A 14,469-nucleotide genomic window follows, 5' to 3' on the forward strand; every position below is an offset into this window, starting at 1 on the left:
CTACGGATAATTTTTACATTTGCCCAGCCAATTAACCTACATACCCGCACGTCTTTGGAGTGTGGGAGGAAACCGAAGATCTCGGGGAAATCCCACGCAGGTCACGGGGAGAACAGACGGCGCCCGTAGTCAGGATCGAACCTGAGTCTCCGGCGCTGCATTCGCTGTAAGGCAGCAACTCTACCGCTGCGCCACCGTGCCGCTCAAGGCTAGGCTTCTGTCCTGGGCTTCCTCCATTGTCAGAGTGAGGCTAAACGCAAATTGGAGGAACAGCACCTCATATTTCGCTTGGGCCGCTAACAGCCCAGTGGTATGAACATTGATTTCGCTCACTTCAAGTAACCCCTACATTCCACCTCTCTCCATCCCTCCCCCGCCCAATTCGCACCAGCTTCTCGTTCTCACCTAACAATGGCCTGTTTATCGTCACTTTTTTTGCACATTCATTTGTTCTATATCTCTACATCATCGCCAATATCTCTCGTTTTCCTTTCCCCTGACTGTAGTTTGAAAAAGGGTCTGGACCTGAAACGTCGTCCGTTCCTTCTCTCCAGTGACGCTGTCTGTCCCACTGAGATATTCCAGGCATTTTGTGTCTATCTTCAGCTTAAACCAGCATCTGCAGTTCCTTCCTACACTAATCAAGAATCTGCCAATTTCCACCTTAAAAATAACAATTGACGGCCTCTACAGCCTTCTGTGGCAGTGAATTCCACAGATTCACCACCCACTAAAGAAATTCCTCCACGTCTCTTTTCTAAAAGAACATCTATTAATTCTGAGGCTGTGACCCTCTGGTCCTAGACTCCTCCCCCACTGGTGGAAACATCCTCTCCACATCCACTCTATCCTGGCCTTTCACTATTTGGTAGGTTTCAATGAGATCCCCCCCCTCATCCTAAACTAGCGAGTACAAGCTCAGTGACGTCAAACGCTCATCGTATGTTAACCCGCTCATTCCTGGGATCATTCTCGTAAACCTCCTCTGGAGGTTCTCACCAGCGTGCAGGAACGGAACAGCCAGTTTTGGCAAAATGCACTCTTGCAATTTGGTAATGTTCAAAAACAGTCTGTTTCTCGTAACGTTGATTGTGTCTTGGCCCCAGGATGTGGAGGAGCATAGAACAGGAACAGGCCCTTTGACACACACAGTGTCTGTGCCAAACATGAAGCTAAGATAAACTAATCTCTGCCCGCAAGTGATCCTAGATCCCTCCATATCCATGTGTCTGTCTAAAAGCCTCTTAAACGCCACTATCGTATCTGCCTCCACCACCACCTCTGGCAGTGTGTTCCAAGCACCCATCACCCTCTGTGTAGAAAAACATGTCCTGCACATCTGCTTTAAACTTAAGGAGCCAAAGTCAGCAGGTCGGGCAGCATCCCTGGAGAACGTGGCTAGACGACGTTTCAGGCTGGGACTGATTGCGGGGTGCGAGGGAGGGTAGAAAGTTGGGAGAGAGGAGAGGCAGGGCAAATTGTGGCAGGTCATGGGTGGCCACAGGCCTGCGGGGGTGGGGGGGGTTGGATGAACATCAACTATCCATGTTCTCCACAGATGCCCCACTAAGTTGTCCTTTCGTGTAAACCAGCATCTGCAGTTCCTTGCCTTTCTGTTGACATTTGCCCCTCACCTCAAAGCTCAAAGCTTTCTCAAGAGAGAAACAAGGAATTGCAGATGCTGAAATCTTGATCAAAAACTAAAGTGCTGGAGGAATTCAGCTGGTCAGGCAGCATCTACGGAGGGAAGTGGACAAAGTATCGGGTCAGGAGCCTTCTTCAGTCTGACGAAGGAGCCTGATCTGAAATATCGTGCAAAATCCTGAGGGGAATAGATCGTGTGAACACACAGAGTCTTTTACCCAGAGTAGGGGAATCTAGAACCAGATGACATGGGTTTAAGATGAGGGGGGGAAAGATTTAATAGAATTGGGCAACTTTTTCATACAAAACTTTAGTTTAGTTTAGTTTAGTTTTAGTTTAGAGATATAGTGGGTGGATACACGCCCTTTGGCCCACCAAGTCCGTGCCCACCATCGATCACCCCATTCAATAGACAATAGGTGCAGGAGGAGGCCATTCGGCCCTTCGAGCCAGCACCGCCATTCAATGTGATCATGGCTGATCATTCTCAATCAGTACCCCGTTCCTGCCTTCTCCCCATACCCTCTGACTCTGCTATCATTAAGAGCTCTATCCAGCTCTCTTGAAAGCATCCAGAGAATTGGCCTCCACTGCCTTCTGAGGCAGAGAATTCCACAGATTCACAACTCTCTGACTGAAAAAGTTTTTTCCTCATCTCAGTTCTAAATGGCCTACCCCTTATTCTTAAACTGTGGCCCCTGGTTCTGGACTCCCCCAACATTGGGAACATGTTTCCTGCCTCTAACATGTCCTACCCCTTAATAATCTTATACGTTTCGATAAGATCCCCTCTCATCCTTCTAAATTCCAGTGTATACAAGCCTAGTCGCTCCAGTCTTTCAACATAGACAGTCCTGCGATTCCGGGAATTAACCTAGTAAACCTACGCTGCACGCCCTCAATAGCCAGAATGTCCTTCCTCAAATTTGGAGACCAAAACTGCACACAGTACTCCAGGTACTGTACTTAAAGGTAATTCAGGTGCGGTCTCACCAGGGCCCTGTACAACTGCAGAAGGACCTCTTTGCTCCGATACTCAACTCCTCTCGTTATGAAGGCCAACATTCCATTGGCTTTCTTCACTGCCTGCTGTACCTGCATGCTTCCTTTCAGTGACTGATGCACTAGGACACCCAGACATTCACTAGCTCTATCCTACACACTAGGGACAATTTACAGAGGCCAATTCGCCGACGTACCCGCACGTCTTTGGGATGTGGGAAGAAACCTGAGCGCCCGGAGAAAGCCCACAGAGAGAATGTGCAGGTTTCGTACAGACTGCATCCGTAGTCAGGATTGAACCCGGGTCTCTGGCACTGCATGGCAGCAACTCTACAGCCGTGCCACCGTGCTGCCCTGTGCCACTGGCAGGTGTTGTGGGTGACCCTTGAGGAGGCACTGTCTCAGGAGCGAGGGTTGTGGGGGAGAGTAGTGGCGGTAAATGACCCTAATGAGCCGCGGTGGTACAGTGAAAGACACAACATCAGCCGCAGTGGTACAGTAGTACGCTGTGTCACACCAGCACTTTGTGCCCATCTTCGGTTTAAACCAGCATCTGCAGTTCCTTCCTAAACATACAACCGACAAACCTGCACGTCTTTGGGATATGAGTGGAAACCGGAAACCCACGTGGTCACAGTGGGAAAACGTGCAAACTCCGTACAGACAGCATTCATAGTCAGGATCAATCCCGGGTCTCTCACTCGGCGGGTCAATAGACAATAGACAATAGGTGCAGGAGTAGGCCATTCAGCCCTTCGAGCCAGCTCCGCCATTCAATGCGATCATGGCTGATCACTCTCAGCCATGATCGCATTGAATCAGAGTGCTGCAGTAACTCAGCGGGTTAGGCAGCATCTCTGGAGAACATGGACAGGTGACGTTTCACAGAGTGCTGGAGTAACTCAGCGGGTCAGGCAGCATCTCTGGAGAACATGGATAGGTGACGTTTCGGGTCAAGTCAATTCTTGCGATCGTTGGACTGCAGCACCTTGTGTCGTTTTGCAAGCAGCCAGTTCCCCAGTGCCTGGACCACTCCAGTCCATGGCCCTGACACCCCCCACCCCCACCCACTCCGCGTTCACTCGCTCTCCTCCCTTTTTACGAGGATGTTGCCAGGACTAGAGGGTGTGAGCTACAGGGAGAGGTTGACCAGGCTGGGACTCTATTCCATGGAGCGCAGGAGGATGAGGGGAGATCTTATAGAGGTGCACAAAATCATGAGAGGAATAGATCGGGTAGATGCACAGAGTCTCTTGCCCAGAGTAGGGGAATCGAGGACCAGAGCACATGGGTTCAAGGTGAAGGGGAAAAGATTGAACACGAATACGAGGGGTAACTTTTTCACACAGAGGGTGGTGGGTGTATGGAACGAGCCGCCAGAGGAGGTAGTTGAGGCTGGGACTATCCCATCGTTTAAGAAACAGTTGGACAGGAACATGGATAGGACAGGTTTAGAGGGATATGGACCAATAGCAGGCAGGTAGGAGTAGGGTAGCTGGGACATTGTTGGCCGGTATGGGCAAGTTGGGCCGAAGGGCCTGTTTCCAGGCTGTATCACTCTATGACTTTCTCCTCCCCGCCAGGTGCTGATGATCCTGAACGAGGTGTTCCAGGCGGTGCAGGCAGCGGAGGTGGCAGTCCGACTGAAGCCACGGTGGTGGGAGGCCTGGCAGACACTGGGCCGGGCCCAGCTCAGCCTCGGGGAGGTGGCCTTGGTGAGTGCTGCGGGAGGGCCGGGCTGGGCCCAGCTCAGTCTCGGGGAGATGGCCTTGGGGAGGGCCGGGCCGGGCCGGGCCAGCTCACCGTGAGATTGTCATATGTTGAAAGACTGGACTTGTATACACTGCGACTAGGCCTGAAAGACTGGACTTGTATACACTGCGACTAGGCTTGTATACACTGGAATTTAGAAGGATGAGAGGAGATCTTATCGAAACGTATAAGATTATTAAGGGGTTGGACACGTTAGAGGCAGGAAATATGTTCCCAATGTTGGGGGAGTCCAGAACCAGGGGCCACAGTTTAAGAATAAGGGGTAGGCCATTTAGAACTGAGATGAGGAAAAACTTGTTCAGTCAGAGAGTTGTGAATCTGTGGAATTCTCTGCCTCAGAAGGCAGTGGAGGCCAATTCTCTGAATGCATTCAAGACAGCTAGATAGAGCTCTTAAGGATAGCGGAGTCAGGGGGTATGGGGAGAAGGCAGTAACGGGGTACTGATTGAGAATGACCAGCCATGATCACATTGAATGGCAGTGCTGGCTCAAAGGGCCGAATGGCCTCCTCCTGCACCTATTGTTTATTGTCTATTGAGCCGAGACAGCGAATTCAATCACAATTAAAAGAGAGAAGGAATGGGTGACGATTTGGGTCGAGACCCTTCTTCAGACTGAAGGAGGGTCTCGGCCCGAAACGTCACCCATTCCTTCTCTCCTGAGATGCTGCCTGACCTGCTGAGTTACTCCAGCATTTTGTGAATAAATACCTTCGATTTGTACCAGCATCTGCAGTTATTTTCTTATACTCTCATAATTTGGTATACTTCTTGTCATGTCTTTCTGTGACCTCGACACTCCAGGGAAAACTATCCAACTCCATTACAGACTTGGTCCATATCCGTCTTCACTTTGGGACTGAAGAGTCCATTGAATGTTGTGAACACCCCTCCCTCCCCCACCCAAGTCACACTGGCTTCAAAGTCATGTTGTTGAGTCTCATTGTCTGTAACTCGTTTTCACCTCGTCCACAGCTGACAACGGTCTCCTTTATTATGGTTATTTTTTTGCATTTCTTCCATTTTCTTACATTAAAACACAAAGTGTGCTCTCCTGGATAACCGCTCAACTAAGCAAACCAAGCCCAAACCCAAAGTATTACCTCACTAAATATGGTAGACACAAAATGCTGGAGTAACTCAGCCGGTCAATGAAGGTGCAGCAGGCAGTGAAGAAAGCTAATGGCATGTTGGCCTTCATGACAAGACGAGTTGAGCATAGGAGCAAAGAGGTCCTTCTGCAGTTGTACAGGGCCCTAGTGAGACCGCACCTGGAGTACTGTGCGCAGTTTTGCTCTCCAAATTTGAGGAAGGATATTCTTGCTATTGAGGGAGTGCAGCGTAGGTTCACGAGGTTAATTCCCGGAATGGCGGGACTGTCATATGTTGAAAGACTGGAGCGACTAGGCTTGTATACACTGGAATTTAGAAGGATGAGAGGGGATCTTATTGAAACATATAAGATTATTAAGGGATTGGACACACTAGAGGCAGGAAACATGTTCCTGATGTTGGAGGAGTCCAGAGCCAGGGGCCACAGTTTAAGAATAAGGGGTAGGCCATTTAGAACGGAGATGAGGAAAAACCTTTTCACTCAGATAGTTGTAAAGCTGTGGAATTCTCTGCCTCAGAAGGCAGTGGAGGCCAATTTTCTGGATGTTTTCGAAAGAGAGTTAGATAGAGCTCTTAAGGATAGCGGAGTCAGGGGGTATGGGGAGAAGGCAGGAACGGGGTACTGATTGAGAATGATCAGCCATGATCACATTGAATGGCGGTGCTGGCTCGAAGGGCCGAATGGCCTCCTCCTGCACCTATTGTCTATTGTCTTTTGTCAGGCAGCATCTCGGGAGAGAAGGAATGGGTGATGTTTTGGGTCTAGACCTTTATTCTGAAGTCCGAAGAAGGGTCTCGACCCGAAACGTCACCCATTCCTTCTCTCCCGAGAAGCTGCCTGACCCGCTGAGTTACTCCAGCATTTTGTGTCTACCTTCGATTTAAACCAGCACCTGCAGTTTTTTTTCCTACACACCTAAATAAATATACCAACTTAACAAGAAATTACTCCATATGCAAAAAAACCCCAGCTTACCTACATATTAATTAGCTCTTTCAAAAAAATAACCCTGTAAACGCAAGTTGGGGTTATCGATCGGGCACCTCCCCTTCACTGGCGTGTCGTTGAGTTAGGCCCACGACACCTTGGGAAGGCTCAACAGTTGGTTCTGTCCCTGTCCCTGTCCCAGAACCAGCAAACCACCCCACCCCTCTAATCCAGGCAGCATCCTGATAAACCTCCTCTGCACCTCTCCAACGTCCTTCCTGTAATGGGGTGACCAGAACTTGCACATGGTACTGGAAATGCAGCCTAACCTAAGTCTTATAGAGCTGCAACATGATTCTTGTTGCTCAATGCCCCGACCATTGAAGGCAAACATACTCTGCATCTTCTTTGCGGCCCTATCTACTTGTGTCGCCACTTTCAGGGAGTTACGGACCTTCACCGCACGATCCCCCTCCACGTCAACACCATTAAGAGTCTTCCATTCATTGTATATTCCCCCCTCTCATTCCCCTGCCAAAGTGCAACACCTCACACTTGCTTGCATTGAACACTAGCTTTTCCGCCCATTTCTGTAGCTCATAAATTCATGTTATAGCAGAATGAGGCCATTCATCCTTTCAAATCTACTGCGCCTATCCATCAAGGCTGATCTATCTCTCAACCCCATTCGCCTGCCTTCTCCCCATAACCCCTGGCACATTTACTAATCAAGAATCTGACAATCTCTGCCTTAAAAATATCCAATCATGTGGCCTCCACAGCCGTCTGGCGATGAATTCCACAGATTCACCAACCCTCTGACTAAAGAAATTCCTCCCCTTCGTCCTAAAGGAATGTCTTTGATCCATATGTGTGGGAAGGAACTGCAGATACTGGTTTAAATCGACGTTAGTCACAAAATGCTGGAGTAACTCAGCGGGACAGGCAGCATCTATGGAGAGAAGGAATGGGCGACGTTTCGGGGCGAGACCCGATCAGTCTGAAGAAGGGCCTCGACCCAAAACGTGACCCGTTCCTTCTCCCCAGAGATGCTGCCTGTCCCGCTGAGTTACTCCAGCATTTTGTGACTGTCTTTGAACGATATCTTGCTGTATCCTTTAACAGCCTTCCTCAAAGTCTGCAACTCATCCTATTTTGGACCCAAAATAAGGGACCGAAATAAGGGCCAAGGTGATGCCACTGCCCCGCTCCACCAAGTCACAAACTTTACCAACTGAGCCATCTACATTTACATCAAAATCACATCAAAAGCAGTGAGAGAAGGTGTTGTACAACTCTCGTTGGACAGGAGGAAATTCTTCAAAGTAGGCATACCTTGAGGAGGTTTCACATACAACAGATACCCCGGCACTTATGCCTGTGGTACTCCAACGGTCACAAACCTCCTGCCAGAAAAATACCCTTCCACCACAACTCGGGTTGCCCTTGTCCCGTATTAGGCCCGGGGGGCGCTGTGAGCCCCAGACAGTGTAGGTCCTGACACTGTAGGCCCAGACACTGTAGGCCCGGACACTGTAGGCCCGGACGGTGTAGGCCCGGACAGTGTAGGCCCGGACAGTGTAGGTCCGGACAGTGTAGGTCTGGACAGTGTAGGCCCGGACAGTGTAGGTCCGGACAGTGTAGGTCTGGACAGTGTAGGTCCGGACAGTGTAGGCCCAGTGGGGCGCTGTGAGCCCCAGACAGTGTAGGTCCTGACACTGTAGGCCCAGACACTGTAGGCCCGGACACTGTAGGCCCGGACACTGTAGGCCCGGACGGTGTAGGCCCGGACAGTGTAGGTCCGGACAGTGTAGGTCTGGACAGTGTAGGCCCGGACAGTGTAGGTCCGGACAGTGTTGTTCCGGACAGTGCAGGCCCAGACAGTGTAGGTCTGGACAGTGTAGGGCTGGACACTTTAATTGGCTTTGGTATAATTGCAAATGATCCCTAGTGTGTGAGATAGTTCTACTGTATCGCTGGTTAGCGCTGGTTAGGGCTGGTTAGCGCTGGTTAGCGCTGGTTAGCGCTGGTTAGTGTGGACTCAGTGGGCCGAAGAGCCTGTTTCTGCTCTGTATCTCTAAAGTCTAAAGCAAAGCCTGAAGACTATGACTATGATATTGTACGTCGGACACTCTGACTCTGCGTGACACTGTGATACTCTGACTCGCTATCATGCCATAACTGTCTATGAGTATGACTGTGACAGTATAACCCTATGGAGACTCGCCGACTCTGTGCCACTGTGACTGTGAGACTATGTATCTATGACTGTCACTCTGTGACACGAGGACCGTCTATGCCACTGTGACCGTGTGTGTGTGCCCCTGTGACTGTGTGACCGTGTGCCACTGTGACTGTGTGACTGTGTGCCACTGTGACCGTGTGCCACTGTGACCGTGTGCCACTGTGACTGTGTACCACTGTGACTGTGTACCACTGTGACTGTGTGCCACTGTGACTGTGTGACCGTGTGCCCCTGTGACTGTGTGCCACTGTGACTGTGTGCCCCTGTGACTGTGTGCCCCTGTGACTGTGTGCCCCTGTGACTGTGTGACTGTGTGCCCCTGTGACTGTGTGCCACTGTGACTGTGTGCCACTGTGACTGTGTACCACTGTGACTGTGTATCACTGTGACTGTGTACCACTGTGACTGTGTGACCGTGTGCCACTGTGACTGTGTGACTGTGTACCACTGTGACTGTGTGCCACTGTGACTGTGTGCCCCTGTGACTGTGTGACTGTGTGCCCCTGTGACTGTGTGCCCCTGTGACTGTGTACCACTGTGACTGTGTACCACTGTGACTGTGTACCACTGTGACTGTGTACCACTGTGACTGTGTGCCCCTGTGACTGTGTGCCCCTGTGACTGTGTACCACTGTGACTGTGTGCCCCTGTGACTGTGTGACTGTGTGCCCCTGTGACTGTGTACCACTGTGACTGTGTGCCCCTGTGACTGTGTACCACTGTGACTGTGTGCCACTGTGACTGTGTGCCACTGTGACTGTGTGCCCCTGTGACTGTGTATCACTGTGACTGTGTACCACTGTGACTGTGTGCCCCTGTGACTGTGTACCACTGTGACTGTGTGCCACTGTGACTGTGTGCCACTGTGACTCTGTGACTGTGTATCACTGTGACTGTGTGCCCCTGTGACTGTGTATCACTGTGACTGTGTACCACTGTGACTGTGTGCCCCTGTGACTGTGTGCCACTGTGACTGTGTACCCCTGTGACTGTGTACCCCTGTGACTGTGTGCCCCTGTGACTGTGTGCCCCTGTGACTGTGTGCCCCTGTGACTGTGTACCACTGTGACTGTGTGCTACTGTGACTGTGTGCTACTGTGACTCTGTGACCGTGTGCCACTGTGACTGTGAGCCCCTGTGACTCTGTGACCGTGTGCCACTGTGACCGTGTGCCACTGTGACTGTGTGCCACTGTGACTGTGTACCACTGTGACTGTGTGCCCCTGTGACTGTGTGCCCCTGTGACTGTGTGCCCGTGTGACCGTGTGCCACTGTGACCGTGTGCCACTGTGACTGTGTGCCCCTGTGACTCTGTGACTGTGTACCACTGTGACTGTGTGACTGTGTACCACTGTGACTGTGTACCACTGTGACTGTGTACCACTGTGACTGTGTACCACTGTGACTGTGTACCACTGTGACTGTACCACTGTGACTGTGTGACTGTGTACCACTGTGACTGTGTACCACTGTGACTGTGTACCACTGTGACTGTGTGACTGTGTACCACTGTGACTGTGTGCCACTGTGACTGTGTGCCCCTGTGACTGTGTGCCACTGTGACTGTGTGCCCCTGTGACGCTGTGACTGTGTACCACTGTGACTGTGTACCACTGTGACTGTGTGCCACTGTGACTGTGTGCCACTGTGACTGTGTACCACTGTGACTGTGTGCCACTGTGACTGTGTGCCCCTGTGACTCTGTGACTGTGTACCACTGTGACTGTGTACCACTGTGACTGTGTACCACTGTGACTGTGTGCCACTGTGACTGTGTGCCCCTGTGACTGTGTGACTCTGTGACCGTGTACCACTGTGACTGTGTGCCACTGTGCCCGTGTACCACTGTGACTGTGTGACCGTGTGCCACTGTGACTGTGTGCCCCTGTGACTGTGTGCCACTGTGCCCGTGTACCACTGTGACTGTGTGACCATGTGCCTGTGCCCGTGTGCCACTGACCGTGTCTCTGTGTGGGCAGGCTCTGCGGACGTTCCAGCAGGCGGTCCATGCCTTCCCTGGGGAGCGGTCGCTGTGGGACGAGGACCTGTGCTGGGCAGTGGAGCTGCGCAGGAGGCAACGGGAGCTGGCCGAGGTGGGTGCCGAGGAGGAGCCCGCCCCCGAGCTGCCCGACTACGACTTTGAGAGCGACGAGCTGGTGGCGGCCTGCGCGGCCATCGCCGAGCGGGAACAGGCGGCCCGCCGCACCCCGGCCCCCATCTTCGTGTCCGCCTCGGGGGCCGGGGAGGAGGGGGAGGGGGAGGGGGAGGGGGAGGGGGAGGAGGACCCCCAGCAGTCTCGCAGCTTCGTCCAGGCTCGGTAGCAGAAGCCCCTACCCCCACCCCCTCCTCCCCCCCCCCCCCCCCCCCAAGCCTCAGGATCCCGGAGAGGAGCTGGTGGAGGGGGAGGGGGGGGGGGGCGAGAGGAGGACAGGCTTCGTCGCTCAGAGTGAGTACACGTGAGATCTGACAACACAAGAGGTGCTGCAGTCTCCAACCCATCACAAAGTGCTGGACAAACCCAGAGGGTCAGGCAGCATCTGTGGAGGGAAAGGTCTGGTCACGGTGGCGCAGCGGTAGAGTTGCTGCCTTACAGCAAATGCAGCGCCGGAGAGCCGGAGTTTGTGCGTTTCTACGTTCTCCCCGTGACCTGCGTGGGGCTTTTCTCAGAGATCTTCGGTTTCCTCCCACACTCCAAAGACGTGCAGGTTTGTAGGTTAATTGGCTTGGTAAATGTAAAAATTGGGTGTAGGATAGTGTTAATGTGCGGGGATCGCTGGTCGGCGCGGACCCGGTGGGCCGAAAGGGCCTGTTTCCGCGCTGTATCTCCAAACTAAACTGAACTAAAAAAAAAGACAGCACAGAAACAAGCCATTTGGCCCACATTGTCTGTGGCAAACATGATGCCAAGACCCGCCCTTAACTGTCCGCACATAATCCATATCCCTCCACCCCCTGCATAGCCGAGTGCCTCTAGGGAACGCACTAATCCTACCCGCCTCCACCACCACCACCCCTGGCAGTGCATGCCAGGCAAGCTGTGTGAAAAAGTAACCTGCCCCCTCACATCTTGAAACTTTGCCCCCATCACCTTAAAGCTCTGCCCTCTCGTATTTCATCCTTCCATCCGTGAAGAAAGGTTCTGACTGTCTACCCTGTCTATGCCCCTCGTAGTTCTCTACACTTCTATTGGGTCTTCCTTCAACCTCTGGCGCTCCGGAGAAAACACGGGAATCTCCGTAGCCTCCGGGTAATCCCGGGTTCCATCCCGACCACGGGTGCCGTCTGTACGGAGTTTGCACCTTCTCACCGTGACCTGCCTGGGTCCCACACTCCCAAAGACGTGCAGGTTTGCAGGTTGATTGGCTTGTGTGAAGTGTAAATTGTCCCTAGTGTGTGTAGGATAGTGCTAGTGTACCGGGTGATCGCTGGTCGGCGTGGGCGCGGTGGGCCGAAGGGCCTGTGTACGCACTGTATCTCTAAAGTCATAATGTGATGCTGGCTACTGTTGAACACCAGAGAAAGAGAGGCCACCTTCCCAGTGGGGGGGACTGGCAACCCAGTGCTGGGCCCGGTAATGACACACACTGCCTGCCCCTCTGCTCCGGTGATAGAGCCCGCACCTGCACTCTCCCTTCATCCTTCCTCGTCCAACCTCTCCCTGTCACTAATACCCCCTAATCCAGGCATCGTTGCGGTAAACCCTCTCCAAAGCCTCCACATCCATCCTGTAATGGGGGGGACCAGAACTGCACCCAGTGCTCCAAATGCAGCCTGACCAAAGTGCCATAGAGCCGCATCATGGCGGACTGACTCGTATACTTAACGCAGGTAATCGTACCATTTCAATAGACAATAGGTGCAGGAGGAGGCCATTCGGCCCCTCGAGCCAGCACCGCCATCAATATGATCATGGCTGATCATTCTCAATCATTACCCCGTTCCTGCCTTCTCCCCATACCCCCTGACTCCGCTATCCTTAAGAGCTCTATCTAACTCTCTCTTGAATGCATCCAGAGAATTGGCCTCCACTGCCTTCTGAGGCAGAGAATTCCACAGATTTACAACTCTCTGACTGAATTTATTTTTCCTCATCTCCGTTCTAAATGGCCTACCCCTTATTCATAAACTGTGGCCCCTGGTTCTGGACTCCCCCAACATTGGGAACATGTTTCCTGCCTCTAACGCGTCCAACCCCTTAATAATCTTATACGTTTCGATAAGATCCCCTCTCATCCTTCTAAATTCCAGTGTATACAAGCCTAGTCGCTCCAGTCTTTCAACATATGACAGTCCCGCCATTCCGGGAATTACCACGGGAATCTCCGCAGACTCCGGGGTAATTTCCTTTTTTACCACAGGTCTGGTTGGGACCCGACCTCAGACTGACCGACGGAAGGTCCCGCCTGACCTGACACATCGCCTTTGTCATTCCCCACCACAGATGCTGCCTGACCCGCACAGTTCCTCCAGCACTTTGTGTTTAGCTTTGCAGGGAGATACCTCTGGTAATCCAGAGACACGGTGGCGCGGCGCTGGAGTTGCTGCCTCACAGCGCTGGGGACCCGGCTTCCATCCCGACCACCGGTGCCGTCTGTACGGAGTTTGCACCTTCTCCCCGACACCTGCCTGGGTACACTCCCACACTCCCAAAGACGTGCAGGTTAATTGGCTTCTGCAAAGTGTAAGTTGTCCCTAGCGTGTGTAGGATAGTGCTAGTGTACTGGCCGGCCTGGGCTCGGTGGGCCGAAGGGCCTGACTGTCCGCGCTGTACCTCTAAAGTGTAACGGTGACGCTGGCTACTGTTGAACACCAGAATGAGATGCCACCTTCCAAGTGAGGGGGACTGGGAGCCCGGTAGTGACACACACTGCCTGCTCCGGTGATGGAGCCTGCACCTTAACTGTTGGTGGACCCTCGTTCCCCCTGCCTACCCCTGGTGGCCGTCCATCCTTGGGTGAGTAGGGATGTTCTGTCGGGCAGCCTTTAGTCGCGAGTGTTGGGGGGGCGTGGGGTGGGTGGGAGGGAGGGGGGAAGTTTGTTTCGCCTTCGTTGTTCCTCCGGGCATCGCTCCCCCAGGGGTGTGTTGATCTGTACCTGCATCGGGACCATCGCAACCCGTCCACGTCCGGCCTAGATCTGTAGCGCCCGCTGACAATAAACGCATTGCTTCGCTGGACTCGGAGTGCGTTGGTGTTTCCAGCTTGCCGTTCCCACAAAGCCGTGACATGAACAGAAGAAATGGCAGTGGGAGGAAGCCATTCCTCCCCTCAAACCTATCCCATTCTGCAGCAACATGGCTGACCTTGCACCTGACTGCTCCTCCCATCGTCCCTTATTGGTATTATGTTTCCATTGTCACCTGTACCGAGGTACAGTGAAGAACTTAGTTTTGCAGGCCATCCAGGCAGATTACAATCATGCCTCACGTGAGGGTAACAAGGGGAAATAAACTGATGAATGTAGTCTGTAGATAGGAACTGCCAATGCTGGTTCATATCGAAGATGGACACAAAATTCTGGAGTAACTCTGCGGGTCAGGCAGCATCTCTGGAGAAAAAGGATGGGTGACGTTTTGGGTCGGGTCTGAAGACGGGGCCCGACCAGAAACGTCACCTATCCATGTTCTCCAGAGATGCTGCCTGACCCGCAGAGTTACTCCAGCACTCTGTGAAACGTCACCTATCCATGTTCTCCAGAGATGCTGCCTGACCCGCTGAGTTACTCCAGCGCTCTGTGTCTTTCATCAGAATATAGTGTTTGCAGCT

The 14,469-nt window shown here is 52.5% G+C and overlaps 1 protein-coding gene across 2 annotated transcripts in view; it reads left to right on the top strand.

Moving 5' to 3' along the window:
• ttc33 (tetratricopeptide repeat domain 33) overlaps window positions 1-14,223 on the top strand; it is a 36,123-nt gene extending 21,900 nt beyond the window's left edge. The window contains exons 4-5 of one of the 2 annotated variants that reach the window (XM_078431101.1): window positions 4,230-4,361; window positions 10,684-14,219. In XM_078431101.1, coding sequence (XP_078287227.1) covers window positions 4,230-4,361; window positions 10,684-11,025 — 474 coding nt within the window. In that variant the 3' untranslated portion in view covers window positions 11,026-14,219. Of the gene's footprint in view, window positions 1-4,229; window positions 4,362-10,683 lie in introns of both variants that reach the window. The other variant, XM_078431109.1, reaches the window with a different exon arrangement.
• Window positions 14,224-14,469: the final 246 nt, after the last annotated feature.

The sequence above is a fragment of the Rhinoraja longicauda genome, chromosome 3 (genome assembly GCF_053455715.1).
Source record: "Rhinoraja longicauda isolate Sanriku21f chromosome 3, sRhiLon1.1, whole genome shotgun sequence".
NCBI lineage: Eukaryota > Metazoa > Chordata > Chondrichthyes > Rajiformes > Arhynchobatidae > Rhinoraja > Rhinoraja longicauda.